The 23,259-nt window shown below is 40.0% G+C and overlaps 1 protein-coding gene across 3 annotated transcripts in view; it reads right to left on the bottom strand.

Moving 5' to 3' along the window:
• Positions 1 to 7,190: 7,190 nt before the first annotated feature.
• FHOD3 (formin homology 2 domain containing 3) overlaps positions 7,191 to 23,259 on the bottom strand; it is a 406,197-nt gene continuing 390,128 nt past the window's right edge. For all 3 annotated transcript variants that reach the window (XM_082479632.1, XM_082479633.1, XM_082479634.1), the window contains 2 exons: positions 22,456 to 22,617; positions 7,191 to 7,526 (listed from right to left, as the gene is read on the bottom strand). In XM_082479632.1, coding sequence (XP_082335758.1) covers positions 7,444 to 7,526; positions 22,456 to 22,617 — 245 coding nt within the window. In that variant the 3' untranslated portion in view covers positions 7,191 to 7,443. The remainder of the gene's footprint in view (positions 7,527 to 22,455; positions 22,618 to 23,259) is intronic.

Here is a 23,259-nt window from a genome sequence, read left to right as displayed (position 1 = left end):
ACTTGGAGAAGTTATAATAGGAAAAAAATGTATTTTTTTTCTTTAGTTGTGTGTTCTCAAACTGTTCTGAAGGGTCTATAAACCAGGGCATGCAGCTGTGCAATGGATAATCTGCATACTTACTCGTTCCCTGACTACAGGCCAGAGGCTTCTCTGTGACAACATATGAGTTCTGACTGGGCACCAGGTCTGAAAAATATATGTACGCATTGTCACTGCACATCTGGAATTTAGAATTGCTAATGGATATGCTGTGATAGAAAAGAAAAGTGTCTGGCCAATAAACTTGGTTTATATATTTATTTTAAAAAGCATTACCACATTTCTGGCTAGTAGCCTTTCATCCTCTAGACTTTACACCAGTGCATCTGGAATGCTAAGCAGCTCTTACAGGGATGCAGCCATATCCCAAATGACATCTTTTTTATTTGAAATAACTTTAAAAACTAATTAAAAAGGAGGAAGGTGGTGTTTTCCCCTATGGAGGCTTACATACCTAGCATTTTATATCAGCTCCGACAATCTCAGAAACCATAGGTGAAAATTTTTTCTTGGACCCTCAGGTAACCTACTTTACCTTCTGGGATGCTGCTATAAACATGTGTAGCCGTCTTTGAATAATGTATTTTGGCCTTGACACATGTGCAACTCTAAAGAGCAATTACTTGCGAGTAGCTTGTTGCAGCACTAGCAGTGCAAATCTGAGCACTTTGAGTTTCCACGTGTCACTTTGATCCCCCTCCTCGTTGTAGTCACCGAAGCTGCAAGAGTCCCTGTGCTATGGCTCACCCTCCATAGGGCTGGGGATGTCCCCTTTGTCAACTCTGACTCTCTCAAGTGCTGGGAAATTGAAAGAAGACAAAGAATCAGACACCAACAAATAGAGAAAATTGCAAGAGCACTGCCTGTCCAGGCACGCTCATAGGTGGCCACCAGAAAATTACACACCGTGGTGATGCATGAAACCTATTTCAGCCAAGTGAAAGGCATGTCTCGTTTACTGGCCACCTTTACAGTTATGGAGCACTGGCAGACACGGTGAGTGTTTCACATCTTGATGCAGAGGCAATCTTGAGATGCTCCCCTGCACAGAGGTAGTCTTTCATCTTATTTATATTTGCTTCTATAAATCTCATACCTATACGCAATGTGCTCTGTGCCCAGAGAATTTTTAAGACAGGAACCGACTCCGAGCCAATGGCAGCAAGCAGGAACCCTATATGTTTCATGAGGATTTGTAGGGCTGGATTACTGAAATCCTTGAGAACCAGAGACACATTTTCATTTTCTTCACTCAAGATTAGGCATTAGGCTCAAACTGTGAAACAAGGGATAAAAGATCAGCTTTTTATGATCAGACCACCCAGATGGTTTAATGACAGCTGTTTTGTTGTCCACATGGTGGCTTTGCAGGAACTTAGAGGATATGGGAAAACCAACCCATGACCTCCCCTTTCCCACCCATTTCCCACCAAAACTCCCATGGTTTGCGTCATCAACAAAACCAGAACCAGCCCAGTCAGTGCTTTATAAAGCTTTATTGCAAGATGTGTTTACATAATGCTGTAGAGGTGAGCTTTTTAACTACTTATATCAAGAAATTTTGGACACAGGTCTGCAGTCGGTTTTCCATATTGACCCTGCATGGCACAGGAAAAAAAAAAGAAAAGGAAAAAAAAAGTGTGATTGCATCTTTCCAGACAGTAAAGTGGGGAAAGTGGGGGAGAAGAGGCAGATGAGGGGTGTGTAAAAAAGAACACCCCCCCGGTTTACACTAAAGGTGACAAAGCTTCTGAAGGATCAATTATAAATGTTAGGTGAGCTTCGTGTGTAATAAAATCTCAAAGAGTAATTCAAGTTCTTTATGAAATAAAACTCAGAAACAAAAAAAAATGCAGTTTTATGGACAATTAAATTTAACATAAACCAAATTTACCTAAAATGAGAAAACAACAAACAAAACCAAAAACTCAACCAAACAGAAGGACCTGTAGATAATATCTCTGACCATGCATGGCTTGGTTTTTAAATTACAATTCACAGAATAACACTGCTGGAAAGCCTATTTTACACTATGCTACACAGAACACGAAAAAACATGAGTAGTGACATTTACACAATTTTACAGTATTTCTCCTTCGTCTAAGAAACACATCCTTTTCTACTTTACAATTTTTTACAATTCCCAGCTCACAAAAAAAGGACAATATAGGCGCAAAGACAGTCTTTAAAAAGGAGAAATGCACCCAATGCTACAAATAAACCTTTTCTTTCACAGAAGCCTCTGTATTAGATAGTGATTAAACAAAATATATCTCTATCTGCCACGCAATGTGAAATGGACTAATTAGAAATAATTTTAATTTTTTTTGAGTAAACATAAAACTATACAACATCTCTGAAACTCCTTGAATTACTTGCTATGTAACTATTAAACTGCTTGCCCAAAAACCTCTTGGGATAGCATCTGAAATGCCAATCAAGCCAGTTGCTGCCCCAGTCGAAAAAAAGGAAGGTAGGCTTTAAGTGTTGCTCAAGTATTTGCAAATCGTTTTCAACAGTTGCCCATAACCAAACATTTTCTCATTCCAAAATGCTTCAGTTTATTTTCTTTCAGAGCCTGCAAGTACCTGGCAGTTTCCCCTGCGGAGAAACATCAACAGTCGTAGTCCCTAGAGCTTAGAGAAGCGTTCCTTGCATCCCGATGCCGCAGCCATCATCCCAACCCGGCACGGGGTCAGGCTCTGCCTGCGCACGCACAACCCTCCTGGCAGGTAACGACAGGAGCGGTACGTGTGTAGTGAGCGTACAGGAGTGAAAAAGAGAGAGGAACAGGCTCGTGCTTCTGTCCGACCCCGCGTCCCTGCACACCCTTTAGATAACGGCAGGCAGCGTGCACGCCTGCCTACGAGTTGTAGCCGGAGGATAAAGGATGTGAAACCGGTAGGCTGCCACCTTGTCCCCGTTTCATCTCAGTGGAATCAAAGCACTGTAAAAACAATAACCACACAGCGTACACACACCTGAATCCACGTGCCTACCATCGGTCAAACGGTTTCTGAAGCATATTGGGTAGACACTTGCTGTTGTTACGCTGCCGGAGATGCCGGCGTACAGCTGATGCCTGACAAAAGGAATCATTTTACTTCACCTATAGTGGCATCCTGCCCCTTAGGTTTGCAGTAGGTGTTGTAGTCCTCACTTGCGACTTTTCAATGGCTTTTAGCATTCGCCGGGGTATGTTTAGAGCACAGCACACCAGGTGCTGTCCTGCCACGTTATCTAGTACCTTGAGGGGGAATGAAGCACCTCGCAGGAGGCCCTTGCTGTTCAATCATATCAAGACTCTGACTCCAAATTTCTGTTAAATCTAGATATTCACATATGACTTTCTATTAAGCTAAAGCCAAAGTCTTGTCTATCTACAAATCTGATGCCTTATTTTGCTGACAGAGCCAATCGCTACAGAGATTTACAATAAAAGAGGGTCGAAAGAGAAAAAGAAATTTATTTTGAAAACTGCTTTTGATGCTGTTTCCAGTATTTATCAGAGCAAGAAAGACCCTCGTTAAAACACCATTATTTTTTTTTTGTTGATTTTGGATTATGGACAGGGATCTATCAAACAGAAGGGTCACACGCAGCAGCCAAGGGGCTATAAAACATCTGGAACCCATGAGCCTGATGCCTGGTCTTACTGAAAGGTGAAGAGTGATGAATTTGATTTTTGTGAGGGATCTTTCACTTTCGATTGTGGCACACAGCATTCCCTGGGGGTGTTTCTTCACCACAGCCACATAACTGCTACTGAAAGTTATCCCTCAGTTGGGAACGAGGGAATACAAAGTATTTGTATGCAGTCTGCTTTTAAACACCAAGGGAGATGAAAGGAAATTGGGATAGCTTCCCTGTGGCGGCCATTTCGTATGCTAAAGTTTACCTCAGCATCCAAATCAGGAAGGCATTATGGTGGTAGACAGACAGACAAGTTATTGGCAGCAGATGGGTGCTGAAATGAACACCAGCAGCGACTCTGAGAGCTTGGTGGAGGTACAAAACTCTGGGCACTACATTTGCAGCTGACTGGTGCTATGAGAAAGAGAAGAGAGGTAGTTATTATGGCTACAAGTGTTTAAAAACAGCCTTCGTGGATCTCTAAGTGAGAAATGGGAACACGTGTTACTACACCGTGTTTCCAAGACTTTTATATTTGTCACGAAAACAATCCATATCTCACACACATTTTAAAACTGTTACATCCTTATGGCGAGCTCTTTCGATGATGGAAGAGCAGGCAGCAACTCAAATCCTGAAGGTTACAACCCGATTAGACAGACATAGAAAGGCATGCAAATACAGCCAATTCCTCCGTTTCATCTGGAATCCACGAATAAGATGAAGGGGAACAAAAGTTATTCCCGCAGGCAGGACATGCTAGCAGACTCCAGAGGAAATACTGTCACCTTACAGATTAGCACATTCGGCCGCTGGCCATTTTTAGCGTGAAATGAAATGGAAATCTTTTCTGTAGTTACTGCATTGTTACTGTGCTCGATCATCTGCAGTAAACATTGAGGACAGTGGAATTAATCTGAGTGTACACTACTGCATAAACAAGAGCAAGTTATCCTTCAGAAAAATTCATATCGGTTTTACAGATAGAGAGCAGGAACTTAGGCAAAAATACATAAAACCAAACATAATGGAAAAATAGACAAGGAAGAATATGCTTCACATGTAAGACACTCGCATCCAGAGATTCTGAAAGAAACCGGCTTTCTTTCCTGAACTTATTCTAACCCCAGTCCCCGCATTTAATTTCCTCCTCGATAAGGAGCATATGAAGTTTTGCACAATTTTTGGACAATTCTTGGAAAATACATATGCCCGACTATTAGTAATTCATCAGCTATGTTATGTTTCAGACACAGATGCTCTACTGTCTAAATGAAACGCAAATTTGTTTCCTGTTAGCAAGTGGCCACCAACAGCCATCTACTTTGCAAATTCAGCATATTTTAATTAAAATAGTCAGTTTTGAAGACTTGCTTGATTTTCCCCCTCCAGTCAAATATAGGACCTCTGGCAGCATAAACGCATTTTGTTGCATTTTTGCTTCTTTTATCACTTAGCAAGTATCACAGTTCAACATGACCATTACGTTCAGGGTGTCTTCCTCTCGTTTCAGACCTCAAATACCTCCACAAACCCCCATTACCTTCATTTCTTTGTTCTAAGCATCCTTAAGAGAGATTTAAAAAGTCCATAATGATGAGCAGCACGTAAAAATCAACTTTAAAATCCAGATGCTTGCAGGTCTTGCTTATTTTACAGTGAAATTAATTATATGCCACTTCTTTCTGTTTCCTAACCAGCTTCTTCCTTTTCATAGCTTTCAAATACACAACACTCTCTATTAATTACACAACTAGTGCCTTCTGCCTACTTGTACAATTGACTTTTTAACAAGCTGAGGGGAAAACCAGATCAAACTCAATGCTATCCTTAAGAACCGTGTCTCATTAGTGGCTTTTTACCCACGGACTTTGACATGTGAAGATCCAAGGCAACGGCAAATACAGAATGAAATGTTACGATCAAGAGAGGGACGGAATAGATAGGCTGTTCCACCACAGATCTCATTGCAGTGTGGTCAGCTACCTGGTTCTCTCATCACTTGGACGCTGTGCTCAATGTGATGTGATGAATGATCGAGGTTTCAAAGGTTCATTGTGTTTGGTTCCACTATCTTGAGCGATTATCCTGTCCTTAATGAGAACAGAGTAGAGTAACTTGTTGACGTACCTGACCTAGCTTGGGTGCTAGCAGCAACAGAGCTACGGCATTAGGAGCCCAGCATAGACTATTAATTAACTCTACTTTTCAAGTGTGTTCTGCAGCCAAAATCGAACCCTGTTACCTTGACTAAATGGCTGCGCTTCCCCAGTTAACTAGCTTGACGGAAGCCTCAGCTGTTACTGCTGTGCAGACACACCCTTAATCTTAGAGGCTAAGGCAATGGAAAGAGATAATTTTGTGCATCCTTAAGGATCAATTGATCATATACAGACTTTGGCTTAAGAAGTTCCCTTTTACATTATGGTTATTTGCAGTTCTCTTCAAAATGCTTGAGCACTGGCTAGGGTGACTGTGTTCAATTCATCTTCTCTGCTGTATATGTCCTCCACTTAAAGGCAGATGAGTTGACTAAAGGTTCTTCAAACACACACGCTGAGGGCAGTTATAAAAGTCAGTTATAAAACAGCAAGATAAGGGCAGACATATTGGAGTGTTCACTGTGGTACCCTCTCCACTTGCATCAAGGATAATCACAAAAAAAGAGTAAAGAATAGCGAAAACACAGCAGGCTTTTAGCAGGGCCATTTCATATTCAGATCCATTAACGTGAAATAAAATCACCACCGCATTATCTTGCAGCAGAGAAAAGCAGCATGAAGGGCACAGGCAAGTGAACAAAACTTCTTGATCTTAGCATCTGAATGCATTTATCGAGTATGTAAAATTGTTGGCATAGATCTCTTTGAAACTGTACAAATGCACAGTACGGCCATAGCTCAACAAGAGGGAGGTCTTCTGCATCCCCTCCTCGGTGTGCATGCTGCTATGTACAGTATGAGTGTGTATTAATACACATGAATTCAGGACCCTAAGCTTACCACTTGTATTGCAGGCCATCTTCTGCCCCACAGGGTCAACCCCATTGAGTAACATTGAGTTCCTACAAAAAGACATTTTTTTCCTCCTGTCCAGGTGGAACAGTAAGGCCCCAGAGTGAAAATCATGATCCAGCCAGCTTCAGCAGGAGCATGATTTCACACCATGACTGTATGGGTATAGATACATGCACACATGTCCACACATTCATTCTGTACATATACAGAGGTACTCATACATTTTTACATTCTTTGGTGGCAAAATAATAACAGAAAAACCCCCAAACCACAGGGTTGCACAGACCGTGCATCTTTGCTTAATGCATCTGCTTCAGGAAAATTGGGGTCGCTGTAACTGGAGTTATTTTGCCTCTTTAAGGACTGTTCCTTGCATTGACAAAATGCCGTACATTTACAATGACTAAAACAGGGCACGAGGAAAGCCAACGTAAACACAGCTCATGTGACAGATAACTCAGAGAGAGCCCCCTCCTGCCCACTTCAACACACCATGAGAGAAGAAGCAGCCATATGCTTTCGCCTACAAGCACTCAAATGCTTCCTCAGTTACTGTCTGGATGTTGGGCTGAGCTGTGGCTGCCTTCTGCCCTGGCTGTGGGGTTTCGCTTTTGTTGCTTACTAGAATGGAACTAACAGAGGACGGGATGTTGGGAGCAGCAGAGGAGGCTGGCAGGTCAATGCCACACCGAAGGGTTGTCAGCCTGTGTGCTTCAGTTGAATGGCTCTTCTTGTCGCCACCTCTGGGACGTCAAACCTGCATCTCAGAGGTGCTGATGAGGCCCAGTGCTTTGGCTTCTTCTGGTGTCAGTCCGCTCTTTAGTGTCCTTCTCACTGCACGGTCATAAATTCCGAAAGCAGGCCAAAAAAAAAAAAAAAAAACCAAGGAAAAAGCAAGAAATTAGAAGCCATAATTACACAAGATTTTCAGCTGAAAAAAACCCTTTTTACCATGCAAGCTGAGTCAAATCAAAAGTTGCTCTGTGGTCAGGGCCTCAAGTTCAGAAATACTAAGTAATTCCCTATGCCAAATCCATTGGAGCATCACGTACCAAGCAACTCCAGTCAGGCAAAAAGACATTTGTCACTTGACATTTAGTCAACAAAAACTTTTAAGGAAAAATACCACAGCATTCTGCTTTTATTTTTTCTCTCTGAAATTGTATCAGTTTATTTTCAGTCCTTAGAAAGTATCATCTGCCCTATTATTTTATAGTTTCATAACGATTTTTTAGAAGGGCTTTTGGATCTTTATAGGGCTTGATTAAATTTATCAATATTAAATCCTATATCACCCCTTAAAGGTGTAAAAAAACCCAACATCAAAAGTTAAAAGATTAAAAATGTAACTATTTTATAGTCTATTCAAAGCATTAAAACTACTGTCTTCATACATGCTCCCCTTTCTTCTGTAATGTTCCCCCGCCCTAGCCCCATTTGCGTCATCTTTGCCATTAGCAGTCTGTAGCATTTTAGTTGAATTTCAATGATAAATCTAGGCCGAAATCTTGTTTCTTAATTTTCTATGAAGTGTTCTGAACACTAGCCCCGACATAAAACTTTTAAGACTTGTGATTGCTTTTTTTGTTCAGAAACAAGTGACTATGTGACCGTACACACTGAGCATTAGCATCCTCCTGGTTTTACTGGTGCCATGATTTTCAGGTGGATGGGCTTTAGTTCAAGACACAAATGGGGTGTTCACTCCATACTTTGATGTTCCTCAAGTACAAAACACACATTCAGTTTAAGCTGCATGCAAAGCATAAACAATGACTTTATGTTGAATAAAATATATTTGGAGCCCCAAAATAATGAAGTCTAGAAGAAATGCTTAGAGAAACCGATTGCAGAGAGTGGTTAAGGACTTCTTGCATCGCTGTCATCTAGCACAAGTAAGATCTCTAACTTATTGAGATATTCAATCCATGTAACTGAAACTGGGTGGTCGCATTCAAGGGTCTAGCCAGAGTGAGAGGAGGGAATGGATCGGTATAGAAACAAGGAGATAAGAGAAAGGGAAAATACAGCATAGTTGAACATTTGTTACCATGCAGGTAGGACAAATATGATCTGTTTGACAGGCAAACTGCTCTCATCAGTTACTGAGGTTATTCAAATGAGCTGGGAGTGCCACATGGGTAATTCTTCCTCCACTATCGAACCCTTACTTGAAAGTTTTTCTTCAAGGCTCACTCCTTTCTCCTACAGTATTTGCATACTTATTAATCACTACTAGGAGTCTGCATGGCAACCTTTTATGACAGCCACTTTTTCCTACAATACTGATTGGCAACATCTTCCAAGCTTAACAATGCTCAGCTTGAAGCAGTACAAGGGTAAATGCAGCTGATAAAGCTAAGATTAAGACAGACTACCTGAAGAGCAATACACATCAAAAAATGCTCTGGTCTCCATGGTGCAGAATACCCAACATGGACTTTTGAGTCAGTCCTCATCACTGGCACCCTGTTATACTTCTCAAATTTGATATCCAAATGTCTATGGTGACAAATGTTAATTTCTAGCCATGAGCTATGAAATACCTTAGGGTCTTAAGGTCTCAGTGAATCACTCAATACTTATTTCTATATCAAGATGAACTGTATCAGGAGAGAAAGAACAAATCCAAGAAAGCTGCAGTAGAAACACTTCTGTCTCATTAAAAGCAAAGACTTTCCTGTGCAGTTCACCTGCTTAGCTAGCCACACTGCCTCTTCCCTGAATGTGTTTTTTTTCTGTACGCTCTGAGATGCAGCTAAACGCAGCCCATAGCTAGCTTGGCCACCAGATAGTAGAGCCACGTTAAAAAATATCTGTACAGGGGACTGAACTTTCACAGGATGACCATCTAGATGACATTACATCTTCCCACTGAAGGGAAAAGTGAACTGAAAAACCAAATAAGAAACAAATTTCCAAATTTTACACACTCCTGCAGACGTGTCAAACCAAACATATTCATGATTGCTCTCACAAATACCCCCAACTATGTCAGACCATAATCATTCACTCACATTCACAAGCTGAGCACAACCACCGTAAAACAAAGCTATTTTTCTTGTCAGATCGCAAGGAAGGAAGAGTGAGAGAACAAGCAATTGTTATTCCTGTTTGTAAACATTTAATAGGAACTGAGGTACTCTGCTAACGCCGGTCATGTACTGGAATAATCAAAATTCTGTTCTTATTTATGCCAATGTAAATCTGGAATAACCTTCTTTAGGTCAGTACAATTACTACTGCACAAATAATTGGGCTGAGACTCTGTCTAACAACTGAAAGGAGAACATGTGCCTCTGTAACTTCCATCAAGCAGAATACAGTTGTTTAAATTCCTCCATCAGCCTGAGCGACAGGATTGCTCATTTACTAGGAAAAACCAAATGGATTTACAGTAACATACAGGTCTCTCTGAAGAAAATTACAGGAGTTTATATTCAGAATTCATAATCAGGAGTTAAAATACCATGGCAGAAAACATCTTCATGGAAAAACAAGGAAGAAAACTAAGGAGCCTTCCTTTACATAAGCAAGATTTTTCCTTGAATCTCCAGATGCCTACTTATCAAACATACTCAAGTCTTAGTCTGAGGACCTCATGTATTAACCCTTGACTGAAAAGAAGAAATACTGTATGCAGCATGTGACAGGAAAAGTACCCTGTTCTGGGTTTGCTGTACGACTCTCACAATGGAGGCCAACCCTGGGTTTGTACGTTTTGTGTACTGCTAAACAAGTAGGAATGACAATACTCAATGGATTGCTGAGACATACGCAGCTGTAATTAAACAGAACAATCTCTTTGCATCCCTCAGTTGATTGTTCTAACTTATCTCAGCTCTCCTATAATACAGAGAAAGATGACTTGGATTTAAGATATTCCACTGACCAAAGCTTTTAAGGCCAGCAGTTAGGAGAAAAGAGCTCCAAACGATGTAGATCTTTGGTGGTCATAATGAGATTGTCAAGAAAATAAAAAGCAAAGATGTGAAGAATGTTTTCAGTGACAGAATTGTTCCCATAAACACTGACGCTGCTGACTTGTATAATAAGCATGTGCGGCCAAATACTGCAAAGTACGGTGACTACTGGCAAGATTAAAGCTGTCCGCCATCAACAGGCAACCAGAAGGATAACAGCGGACAGAATCACAGTCCAGACTCAAATGAGTGAATTCTTGCCCCTGCAGGCCAGTCTAACACAGATGAATCATCTTGTAGTTTGAAGTATTTTGTACTTAGGGAGATCAAAGTGGCCTGATAGAGGGTCTCTTTATATGAAAATTGTATCTAATATGTGCAAATTACCTACAGTACGTTTCCTCATCTGAAGACGCAGTGGATGGATGTAGTATCAGTAGTAACACAAGAGCAAATTCCTGCCCCACTATTCTCTGCACTGGCTTGCAGACTATGGAGGCTTGTGGGTGACGAAGCCAGGAGAAAGCTGAGTTATCTACAGAAGCAGGGACTACTCTGGGAGGTGGGTGAACTTTGTCTTGACATGCTGTTAGACAGTTATCCTCAGACATTCGTCTGTTTCCTCATAAAGGGCTTGGTAGGGTTCCTCTACCTTAGGAAAGGCCACGAGCACATTCGGTCATCAAAATTGAATGCAGAGAGATATTTTCCTTCCATGTTTTACAGACATTGCAAAATTACATTTCTCAAACTAGATCTTCACTCTCCCCTCTTCACTGAACTCTGTCGTGTCTCTAACTGGACTAGACATAATATCTTGGCTTGTAAAACTCTTGGCCTGCTGCAGATCACATTAAACTGAGTTATGGAATGCATTTTGGAGGCAGTGACAATAAAAATAAGACTTTAAAATGACCTTTTAGGTTCTTTAAGCAATTTTTAAAACATTTGCTAAAGAAACATAACATAGAGAGAAAATAACTTTTACTCTTGTCACAAGCAAGGCCTGCTGAGATCCCATAACCAAGAAACTAAATGTTGTTTTTCTGGGGTCAGAAGGTATGATATTCTTTGTTAATCGGGAAATCTAGAATTTTATTTGATATCCTGGCAGAATGCAGTGTGCTTATGAGGAACTGGATGAATTTGACTCTGCCTGTTGGGTCAAGATCTGCACAGATACATAGCCCTCACACTATACTAGCAATGTTTTAAAAGAGAGTAATTCCCTAAGTGTAGCTTTGTCAGAGAATATAATAATCTAGGGGTTGGTTGCTTTTCAAAGAGCAAATATTACTCCTAATTTCCCCTCCCCCTACCTTTTTTTTTTTTTAATATGCAATGAACAGTAAAGATCAGTCTGGCTGGTGCCAGAATAAAATTCTTGCATTTGCAATGGCTTTTGGCACGTGTGTCTACACTTGTACGGATGAGTCACTTGAAATGCAGAATAGATATGACCAAGAAGTCACAGAATAGGTGTCATTCCTACTACAAAAAGATGTGGCAGCCACAGAACTTTCTTTTACTCCCAGATGCAAAGGTAATGCAGCTGCTGATTTGGAACGAAGAAATTCTAGGTGGCTGTAAATTACACAGTGAGGACAGCAGGAAGGGCAGATTGTAAGAGGCAATGCAGGCCAGCTCCATCTTCTCATTTTATGTCACGTATCTTAGTTTTATTCTCTGTTACCTACCCACACCCAGCTTGCACACTCAGTCTATTTTCTCATGTGTTTACATTTAACATATTCTCTTGGACTTTATTCCAATAAGTCCAGCAATGGCAATTTGCAACTCAAAAGTTCAATCGAGACAGTCCTGGTCATATTCTCTTATTTTAATCCTTTTCGGCATTTGTGTATTTGTCTGTCACTATCTATATAACCTATGTTTAATTATGCATGTGTCATTGCTTAACGTGAGTACACTATGTGTAGAGATTTTCTTACAGGGATTTGTTGGTAAATTTTTGGATTTTATCACACACTTCTCTGAAGTAAAGCCAACTGAAATGTGGTCTCTTTGTCTGCGTCAGCCACATAGAAAGCTCCAGGAAACAATGTATTATCACGTATTATTATTGCCCTGCAGCTTTGCTTTGAGTCCTGTCAGCACTTCATAGATGGCACAAGTCTCTCCTAACAAGAAATTCTGTAGTTCATAACCATCTCTGGGTGTAACTTATGGTGCCCGTGACATAAAGAGGAGTCTAGCAGTGGAAAAAGGCAAAGTGGCATTTTGTAAGGAAAACTTGACCCGTGTTTCATCTCCAGGTGGCTTACCTTACCAGGAACAAAAAGTAACATTACTTTAGAGAACCTGGGCTGCAGGAAGAACATAGGGGTTTTAAAGTAATATTTAGCATGTAGTTGAAACTGTTAAAGTTTCCAACTTTATGTATTTCAGAGACCATCATTTACATAGTCTCAACAGTACAGCAGAAAGGAAGATTCAACTCCTTCCTTGAAAACCTTCTATGACAAAAAACCTCCTGATTTTCAGGAGTTCTGTGAATTCCACTGTAAAAAGTTACTACTAAAAGCAATCCTGCTGCCACCTCTTTCATCTTTTCTGCCACTTAGCTTCACTAGTCAGAAGTGATTCCACTATTAATAGGTAAAGCATCACCAGCCCTGAGCTCACCACAACTAAGTCTGCATGTATGCACTATATACTGTTTTCAAGACCAGACTATACATCAACAATGCACAGGACAAAAAGAAAAGGGCATGAGATGAGATACAGAAAGTAAGCCACCTAACACCAGTGTTTCAGGCATGCAGCCTTTATGTTCCGCTTGAAATTTAAAACTACTTGAAGTCAGTTTTAAAGTGATCTGTTATTAGATAATAGACTTTTGCTAATGGGGTAGCTCAGGCTTATGAACGTAGAGCTGTCTGTTGGAGAGTGAGTTGGCGGAGAAGTGTGACCATGTTTGACCACCCGGGTTCTGTGGAATGCAAATTAATTATCCCCATTAGAAATCCATGCTGGGGAAAAAAAAACAACACAGTAAAAGCCATCACCTCTACAAGCCCATTAGATTAAAAATAACTATGATAGAAATCTCTTGTAATTATGCTAATCAGGTGCTGTTATACTGCTCAGAGAAAGCCATATATACATGTTTTTTGACATATTGCTGGGGCAAAATAAATTCAAAGTAGCTTTGTGTGAACCATTTTTGTTCATTTTCTAAGACAGACTTCCCTCCAAACACATTTGACACTCTCATTCAAGTGTAGTCAGATTCCTGCCTTAGCACATCCTTATGTTGAACTCCTTCACGGCAGCAGAGGGCTCTCTTTGGCAGCTGTGGTATCGCGATGCTCTTCTGGAAAGCCACATAGGAGATCGCTTTTGTTACTGCACTTCTTTTGTAAGGCAACTTGAACAGCAACCCTGTACTTCCCCGTCTTTTCTCGTTCTCAAAGGAAGCGCCGTCCATAACATCCCTGTGATCTTGTCAGCCAGCAACTCACTGCTGCTGCTTCCTTACTCAGATGCTGAAAATAATCATCATCTTTCAGGAGGAAAGGATGATGTAAATAAGGAGTAAATTGCTGACCAGGGGCAAACTTGAAAGCCATTTTGATACAGAAAGAAACCAAGCAAAACAAATATCCTGTCAACTTAGGGCTGACAGTGCGCAACTCAACCATACATTATTTTTTTAATACTCAGAATGTATCTATCCCAATTTTGGGAATGAATTCTGTAACAAGAACTCAAAAGCCTTGAAACATACCTTTAAAATATGCCGAATACAAAGAAAAGAGAGGGTGACGTAAATGAATTCACTGAACGACAAACTGGCAAAAGTGAAAACGACTATTTGTATCTCTTGTAAGATGCAAACAGATGAGGTAAAATTAGTTTTTGCTACAGAAATACAGTTGAAAAAATAGCAAAAGTGTGTACCATAAATATTTCTATAGAAATGTCAGTACCAATCTTCTGAGACTTGGGAACATGGATAGCTTTATTTCCTACATATACTGACATCACTTGCTTTTTACCAACTACTCGTCTCCTGCCAGTTTCTCCCACATTACCTCCAGCTTGTTCTTTCCTTCAACAAAGAAAGTGCCATTTGGCTGAGAAGAGATGGCCAGAGAAATTCCAACAGTTGTAAATCCTTGTCTAGAAGTCCACGGGAAGCTGCAGAGCACTCCCTCTTTTTGGTTCTCCCAGTGCCGGAGACAGAGCACAAGGACGTGCCAATGGTTTCCCTATGCTGTAGGGTCCTGCTGGAACACAGGCTTCACCTGCTACCAGGCTGTGCTCTTTGCTAAGACACATTACCTTCAGCTTGTTCTTTCCTTCTATAAAGAAAGCGTCATTTGGCTAAGAAGAGATGGCCAGAGAAATTCCAGCACTTGTAAATCCTTGTCTAGAAGCCCACGGGAAGATGCAGAGTGCTCCCTCTTTGCCTTTTTAAGACCAAAACCTGAGCAGTGGCTATCTCTTCCTCCACAGAGCAGCAGATGTGGGCAGGGATTTAATCCCGTGAGGTGACAACAACTCTAAAATCACTAGGGACAACTCATTATAGTGGCAATTTTCTCCTTGTACCTAGATCATGTCCTCTGTGCTTGGGTAATATAACATACATGTGCATGTGAATGCCTGTGTAGTGTGCAACATCTCTGTCTTCTCTCTGGGAACTGAAATAAACAGGGATAAAAGATATGGATTTCCTTATAAACATCGCATATTTAACTCTGACTTCCCAGATCAATGCAAGGACTTCTCACCTTTTTTTCAGTTGCTGCTCAATTTTGAGCAAATACTAGATTCCACAGTATCTCTAAATACCGGTGCTGGAATCCAATGCAAAGTTAAGGAATGTACTTAATGGTGCAGGCTGGGTTAATTCTGTATCTGACTTTCCTTATTAAAAAAAAAAAAAAAAAGATAAAGCTACTTCAAGCAGAAAGTTTGAGGATAGGAGCCCCAAGTAAATAATCTGTATCAGAAAAAAATTCATTACAGAAATGACTCATAGATTCCTCTAAAACAGTCACTGGAAAATGAATTTAAGTCTCTTTTACAGGCAATTTTTTTCCTAGATTTTTAAACCAGGCTTTCAAAAACCTTTTGTTTTGAAGGCTACATGATCTAGAACTGTACAGAAAGATGGTGATTTCAGTTTCACAGTGCTAAGACCAGGCAAACACTCTTGAATGAAACCTGAGGTATAAAAGATACAGCTTGAAACTCATGGAGACTGCCAACAAAATACGTAGGTACTATATGTTTGAACAGTTAAAAAGCAGAATGTCTACCCCTGTCTGTCAAGATCAGTTATTTTAAAAGAAAGCTAGAAAAATACTTGTAATACACATTGTAAAGCAGAAACCGAACACTCATAAATAAATACGTACCTACTCAGAAATGGTATTAATATCAACAATCACAATGATATATGTTATCAATTACAATTGACAAAACTGAAAATATGGAACCAGCTATTCAGCCTCATGCTTCAAATAAATACGCTGATTTGAAACTATTAAAATCCATGACGAGACTTATAGGTTACTCAACTAATCCTACCACTCCTGTTTGTTCTCCTGCAGCTGCTGATGCTGTCCTCTGGCAGAGATGTGGGACTACACAGGCCTCACCCTGGATCAGGTACCTCAATTTTTACAGCTTCCTGTGGTCAACTATATTTATTATTCATTCATTAACTATTATTAATATTTTAAAATTATTGTTTCTCTTTTTATTTGTGTAGAACATGAAGTTTAGTTCTGTCATTTTTGCAACGATCTTGCCATTCTAAGGATGAAAGAATGTATTACTTAAAAGGCATCCAAAAGCCACTAGCTATCTTGGCATCCAATGGAGATAACCTTCCAGCTGCCAGAGTTTAAAGTGCTTTATCTCACGTTCTGTTTTCATTCAATAATTGGATTTTTATTAACTGGGTATTGACCTTCCGAAGGCTCAGTGCTTTGTGTGAGGACAAACAGACTCTGATACTGAATAACATCGGTGATACATTTACTTTTTCTAAATTTAAAGAATCGTTGCTAAAAGTGCATCACTCTGCCTCCTACGCTAACTCCTGAGAGGATCCAGTTACTCAAATCCTAAATAATTAGTTGCAAATTCTAAGTGAAGTTGCTTTCCTTTAAAGCATTTTATACAGACTTTCTTCTTGTAAGGTTTTTATTTTTTTTTTAAAAGCTTAATTTCCATTAACTCCTGCTTTTAGTCAGGCTATAAATACCAGAAGAACAGTCTCCCTCCTGGTATTTTGGCACTTCTGTATCTTTTCATAGCCAGAAAAAGTAAGTGGAGAGACATGAAAATGAAAAATAATGAAAAAAAAAAAACCAAAAAAAAAAAGAAGAAGAAAAAGTTAACTGAAGCACCCTACGAATGCCAAACAAAAATCACACACCTGTGGATTCCAATAGCCTCCCACCTAGGATTTTGTTTGCTTACAGACATGTTTATCCCAAAGCAGGGCTGCAGGTGTTACTAAAACTTGTCTAAAGCTTGTCTCCAAGCCTGGTCCTTTGGCAGAACTCTTTCCCATGTTTTGGCACCTGATGCCAAAACACTAGTGTGCCAACTCCTATTTCTCTTTTACTGAAGGTGGAATTTAGTATGAAATACCTGAGCTGGGATGTTATGTAGTTAAGTTTAATCCACCAGCCCTGAGTTGATTTGTCTAGGATTCAGATAATCTTGATTCAATTTCCATCTCCTCCACAGTCCACTCGCATGAGTCTGACAGATTACTTGAGTCGTGCCTCAGATCCAGTTCTGCATAATGACTGTAAGGATTTTTTTACTCCCTGCAAGTCATTATGCAAATAAATCAATAAATCCTTATGAGATGTTTCCATATGTCAAGGGTCAGTCACAGGGTATATTATTAGGCTAACGTGTGATTCCAAAGCCTAATAAAAGAACAAGGCATTATCATGTCTTTCATTATCATGTCTCTCCTCTCTCTTTTAAACATCACAAATAATTTTGATTGTTGTCTCATTTGAATATTGGATTAAATTCTGCTTCAATTATTATCTGCTCCAAACCTATTTCTCTAACGCAAATCTAAAGCAGGTTTTCAATTTTAATAAAATCCAAGAGAAATAAGAGTGAACACAGAGGGAGACCCTCTGAGATAAAACAATGCAGGGGAAAACAAGCCTCGCACTCTGCAGTGTCCTTATGCAGTGTCTCCAGCAGAATCCAACACAACCACCACTGTGCCGCTCACCCTCAAATATTAGTCACACCTGGGCCCTACATTATGGTTTAGCATTCAGGGTCAGCTGAAGATCTAGAAGGAAACAGTGCTGTATAGTCAAGCCATCTTTAAAGAGCTCTTTCCTTGGCGGTGTCTTTGCTCTGCAAATAATTATTATCTGAAATTATTTCTTGGCAAGACTGTTGGGATCCCTACTCTTTGACCACTGCCTTGACTTTAGGGAGCCAGGAGACACATTTTCAAGCGTGAAGGTTGCTAATACTAATAATTCATAAAAAAGGAGGAAGATACTCGCAGGTTCATGTTTTAGCCTTAAGGTAACTGCTAGTCAGCTGGTTTGTTTTTTCTACTCTGTGACTTAATCAGCACTTGAACAAGGTAAGAAATCCTTAGGACTTTCTCTTGGTCCTTTTTCAGAGCCCTGCTGGGGCCATTCACAAATCAACCCTGTTGGGCTCAACATTTGCAAGTATTGCTCTGCACATGCCAGAATTAGTACAAATACCTTTCAATATGCTTATTCACTATTATTAAACTGGAGTATGATTTTTTCGTGATGCTGACGCATGGGAATCATCTCGTTCTCCTGAGATAGCTCCTTTCAGTTCAATGAGACTAACACAGAGACAGCACCTCTATAACAGTCTAATCCTGAGAGAATAGATTTTATGTTAGGGGATGGATGTTTTAAATAAACAGCCAGGACAAGAAGGAAAACATCACTATCTTCCTATTTGCCTATTATTGAGTTTTGTGAGGGTTCTTTTAATTAAATGTACTTAAGTAAAATTTTTATCTTATGGATGATCCTGCTAGTCTTTATGTGTCTTCTGTTGCCTCAAAGCTACTGTGGCTATAAGACCTATTTTTCTTCTCTTCCAATTCGAAGCACTTGGCACAGGCTGGTTCATTATGGTGTGAAACTCTCTACTAAATGAGAGTTTCACACCATAATGAACAGGATTTTCTAAGCAGCCCTATTCTTCTTTATATAATTTCTTCTCTTACCTCACTTCTTGTAATCTCCACAGCAAACTCTGCTTATCCACCTTATATTATTTTTTTAATTCAGCTCTCTGTATTAAATAACCTCCTTTCTTGACTGTTTTTTGAAATCTCAGTGGTATCTCATACATGGAGTTTCATTTTTATTTCCCCTAATCCACTGGTGCAATGCCTGTAATACTGTCCAATAAGCTGCTAAAGTTCAGCAATTGTATTCATTGGAATTTGGACTATCAAATAGAGTGATTCTTACAACTTCCTTATCCCAGTTTTCCTTTGCACTCATTATTTGTTATGGCGTCGTTTGAGAAGGTCATCCTAACCTTATGGGAGAACCAGACAATCCTAAGCATATTACTTTTTATTTCTCTGCTAAGTTGAACAGCTCCCCATAATGTTATAAAACCCTTTCTCACAGAAAGCTTTCAAGAACAGAAACAGTATATTTTCAACCTAATTTGTATTTTATGCTTTTAAAATATGCTGAACTGACATCGCTAGAGGCTGAGGTCTGTTGTTTACACACAGAATAAGGACATCAGAGAGAAAAAATCAGCAGAAGACTCCCACGGCAACTTGCCTTGAAGCTATCTTTGAATGACCACCTCAAGGGGTGACAGAGCATTGCAGTTTCTGTGGCCCATTCCGCCCTGTGCCTGTGACTTTCTGAAGAGGCTTCTGATGAACAAATACAACTGCAATGTTGTTTTCTCTTATATAACACCACACCAGTATGTCTGGTAGGCAGGTTTCTGAACACCCATCATGAGGCAATGACTTCCAGTTGGTTACTGTACTTCTAAATGTCAAATTTTGTCTTTAAAAACCTCCAATGTGTAAAGGTCTAGCACAGAATTAAGTTCTCTCTCTGCAGATCACCACAGGAACTCAGTTGTTATGCACTTACCATGTACCTTAGCTTTCTGCAGTCCACCGAAAAAATTCCTTCCCACTAGGTCTCAGTTGACTTCAGTCATATCTGGATTTATCAGTGACCCTTTGCATCTTCAACCAACAGATACAGATGTTTCCATCTGTCTTTTGTTGGATGACTCGCTGCCTGATTCTTCCTCCCAATTTATGGTTCTGCAGATCGCTCCGAGAGTTGAAACTCTTCTGCGTCATTAAGATCTAACTAAACTCTCTGCATACCAGATACAGTCACACTGCTCAACAATTACAAAAGCTAAAATGGTTCAAATGAACATGTCAGAATGTCTCATTTTCCCATTACAACTATTTCTTGAATTTAACTTAACCTTTTCCATATTCCTGTTTCTGTTTTCCCTAGTTATAAATGACTTGAGTATCATTTGCTTTTTACTTCACATTTTTCTGTCTTTTTTATGGCAAAAAATCCCTTGCCCATGAGAACCTTCTACCTGAACCACAGGAAATTTTACAGCGCAACTGCATATAAATCTTTTGGATTTCTGACTTTGCTAAAAGCACATATGTCAGCTCGGGTTCACTGAAATCTTTGCTGAATACTAAGTAAGCCTGTCAAGATTTCCAGTTCTGCACTGAAAGCAATGAGACATATGCAACATGATGCACAGTGAAAATCATTCCTTTCAACTGAGTTTCACTTTGATGTCCATGAATAGATTGAATACCAAGCTCACGGCAAAAGCCAAAGAATGTGTTTGGGAGCCTGAAGATTGAAGGAGGTGATCAAACCCATCAGATAATAGGGTCTCTTTGCTCTGTAGATAATAAATGTCGTAGCGTCTGCTAATCTAAATCATTGAAGTACACCTAAAAATCTACTTTCTACTATGTTTATGGAGGACCTGTGTTATATTTCTACCTGCAAGATCATCATGCATTGACAAGGGCTGGTCTCTGTCCATTTCCTGAAGGTGCCATATTATCAGTCCAGTTGAGTGTATTTTGGAGCTAAACTACTTCATTTATTCGTCATCCAGGTATACTGACTATCAATCAAAGTGAAACAGTTCAGTTAAGATATTCTCTTTTCACACGTTCTTTCAGCATGTCAGCTGAAAGTGATGCTAAACTGCTGAACTTCATGTTTGTTTTGAAACTGCCTTTTAATCCACTTAAGAGCCTCATGCAGATCTTGAAGAACGAACAAGCAAAAGAGCTGGATTCTATCATGATTAATTACAATGGAAATCAGTCCCAGCCTAAACATTTACTGAATGTTTAATCCTTGTTAATGTTTTTAGTGAACATAAAAGCCAGCTCCATGGAAAAATATATAGTATTTATCCTGTTTTGTTTTGTTTTTTTCCTGCAGCAAGTGCTTCCTTGGGAAAAAGGTACCTGGTAAAAAGCAGAAATAAGACTTTTTGGTGTGTATGCATGAAGATAGTGTTGCTAACAAAGGAAATATTTTAGCGTAGGATAAACCGTGGAAATAGGCAAACATACAGGAGGTTTATTTGATATGCACAAGCCAACTAGGGCAGTCAGCACGTGCAGAAGACCAGAACCGTGTGGGGAAGTGGGTAGCAGCAGAAGGTGATGCCACAAAGAGGTACGGCACAGTGTATGACGGAAAGTAAGACAGACAATCCAGTGTCAGCTCATTTTCTTTGCTTAGACTCTGGCTCGTGTAACCAGAGCATCCACTTTGCTTTTGCTCTTGCCACATGCAGAAGTCCCTTTCTTAGCATGTTGGGGAAAGTGAATACGCTTTCAGCACATGCTAGCTTATAGCAATCACTGCTTATACCAAATGTTTTTGATCACCCACTATGTTAGAACAATTCCACAAAACCCGAGAATCTGTGTGATTTTTCACTCACTGTTGTTGTCTCCTCTTTGTCCTAACTTCCCAGAAAAGCTAAAAAAATGGATGGAAAGGTAGTCAAAAAGCCACATATGGTGAATGACATTAAACACTAAAAACTTAGGTTCTTTGGGCACTTATCCTTCTCACGGTAATTGCAGTAGTCTCTGCACATAAGGAAAAAGAACTAGAAAGGTCATCACCTCTTAAACATTGTATTTAATAAAGCACAAAATCAAACTGCTCAAACTGTGGTGCCGCAGCTCAGCCCTGTGGCCACACCACACCGTTGAAAGACCACTTTATAAATGTGCTACCTTTTCTTCCCAGTTGAAGTTAAGCTGCTCTGTAACCAATTTGCAGCCAAGCAGCAGTAGATACTTTGTTTTCAGGGCTGTGGAAGGATGGTACACAGCACAAGAGTGAAAGACTTTAAGAGGTGCATTCTCTCAAACTACTTTTTGCTTTAAGAATAAATTCAGCTGCAGGTACAACTATTAATCTTCATGCCAGTACCTTCACAGTCTGCATTTGAGGTCTTGATCTGACTTCTCTATAGTTATTCTGAATGAGTTCTGTCATCAGAGAAGCTCTAAAGCACCATAAAGCCTTCTTCTCTTACTGCTAAGGACTTTTCAACTTCTGTAGAAGACAGAGTCATTCACTGCAGACATCGTTTAAACGACAGTAAGAGGAATATATGCCAGTCATTAAGTATACACTTGAGCTACTATGAACTACCAATGCATGTCTGCAAACTAAAGGCCTGGTTCCTACACCAATATACATAAATATTTGCACCTTTGCTTATTTTGAAAAATTTAATGGCCATATACTCACATGACTTCCTATTTGCTCGTGACCGCTTCCTCTCTCTAGGCACCGCTCGCTGGCTTGGCACTTGGGTGGCGGACTTTACAATGCGATCCATGATCTCATCTGCTGCATCATCTGTTGCATTAGGTGAATCATCGTTGCCAGCGTTCCATGAACCGATACGACCTGGAAAAGTCCAGCAAATGAATTGTGGGAAAAGAAGACAGAAGTCTCTTGCATCACTTTGGTTTTGCAGTTGTTGGTTTGGTTTTTTTTTGGGGGGGGAATTACAGCGGACAGCTAAGTCATTGCTACTTCAAATTGGCGAAAGCAGAAGACTCTGCCTAATGGAGAATAAAATAATACCCTAGACTCTCTGCTGTATCAGCAGAGACCCAAGAGCTCAAATGCAATTATAACTTTCTATTCCCTTCAGCCTCAGAGTCTTATCCTTGACCATACGACTGGCAAATGTCTGCTAGAGACTGTCTATAAGCCAAGGATTGCTGGAGCGTTGTGTGACCATGCTTCTCTCTGCTCCTATTACACAGAGACTAGAAGACACGGCACATACTAGAAATTGATGCAAATCAGCAAGACAGGTCCTTTGTACCAAAAGAGAGAATGAATCCATTTCTGAGCATCCGTATCACAGCCTAGTGCAAAGAAGTCATGAAAAGGGCAAAAAATGTGGTTTGACATGTCTACTTGTCCTTTTCACTATGAAGAATTCACCTTCTCATCATAAAGCTGTATGTGTCCTGGCACAACTCTGTGTGCTCTGTTATGAGCAGAAAAGCAAGAGTCGCTGGCAAGCTGAAAAGCTAA

This window comes from Vanellus vanellus (assembly GCF_965231255.1).
Source record: "Vanellus vanellus genome assembly, chromosome: 2".
NCBI classification, from domain to species: domain Eukaryota; kingdom Metazoa; phylum Chordata; class Aves; order Charadriiformes; family Charadriidae; genus Vanellus; species Vanellus vanellus.
This window is presented reverse-complemented; position numbering and strand designations above follow the sequence as displayed.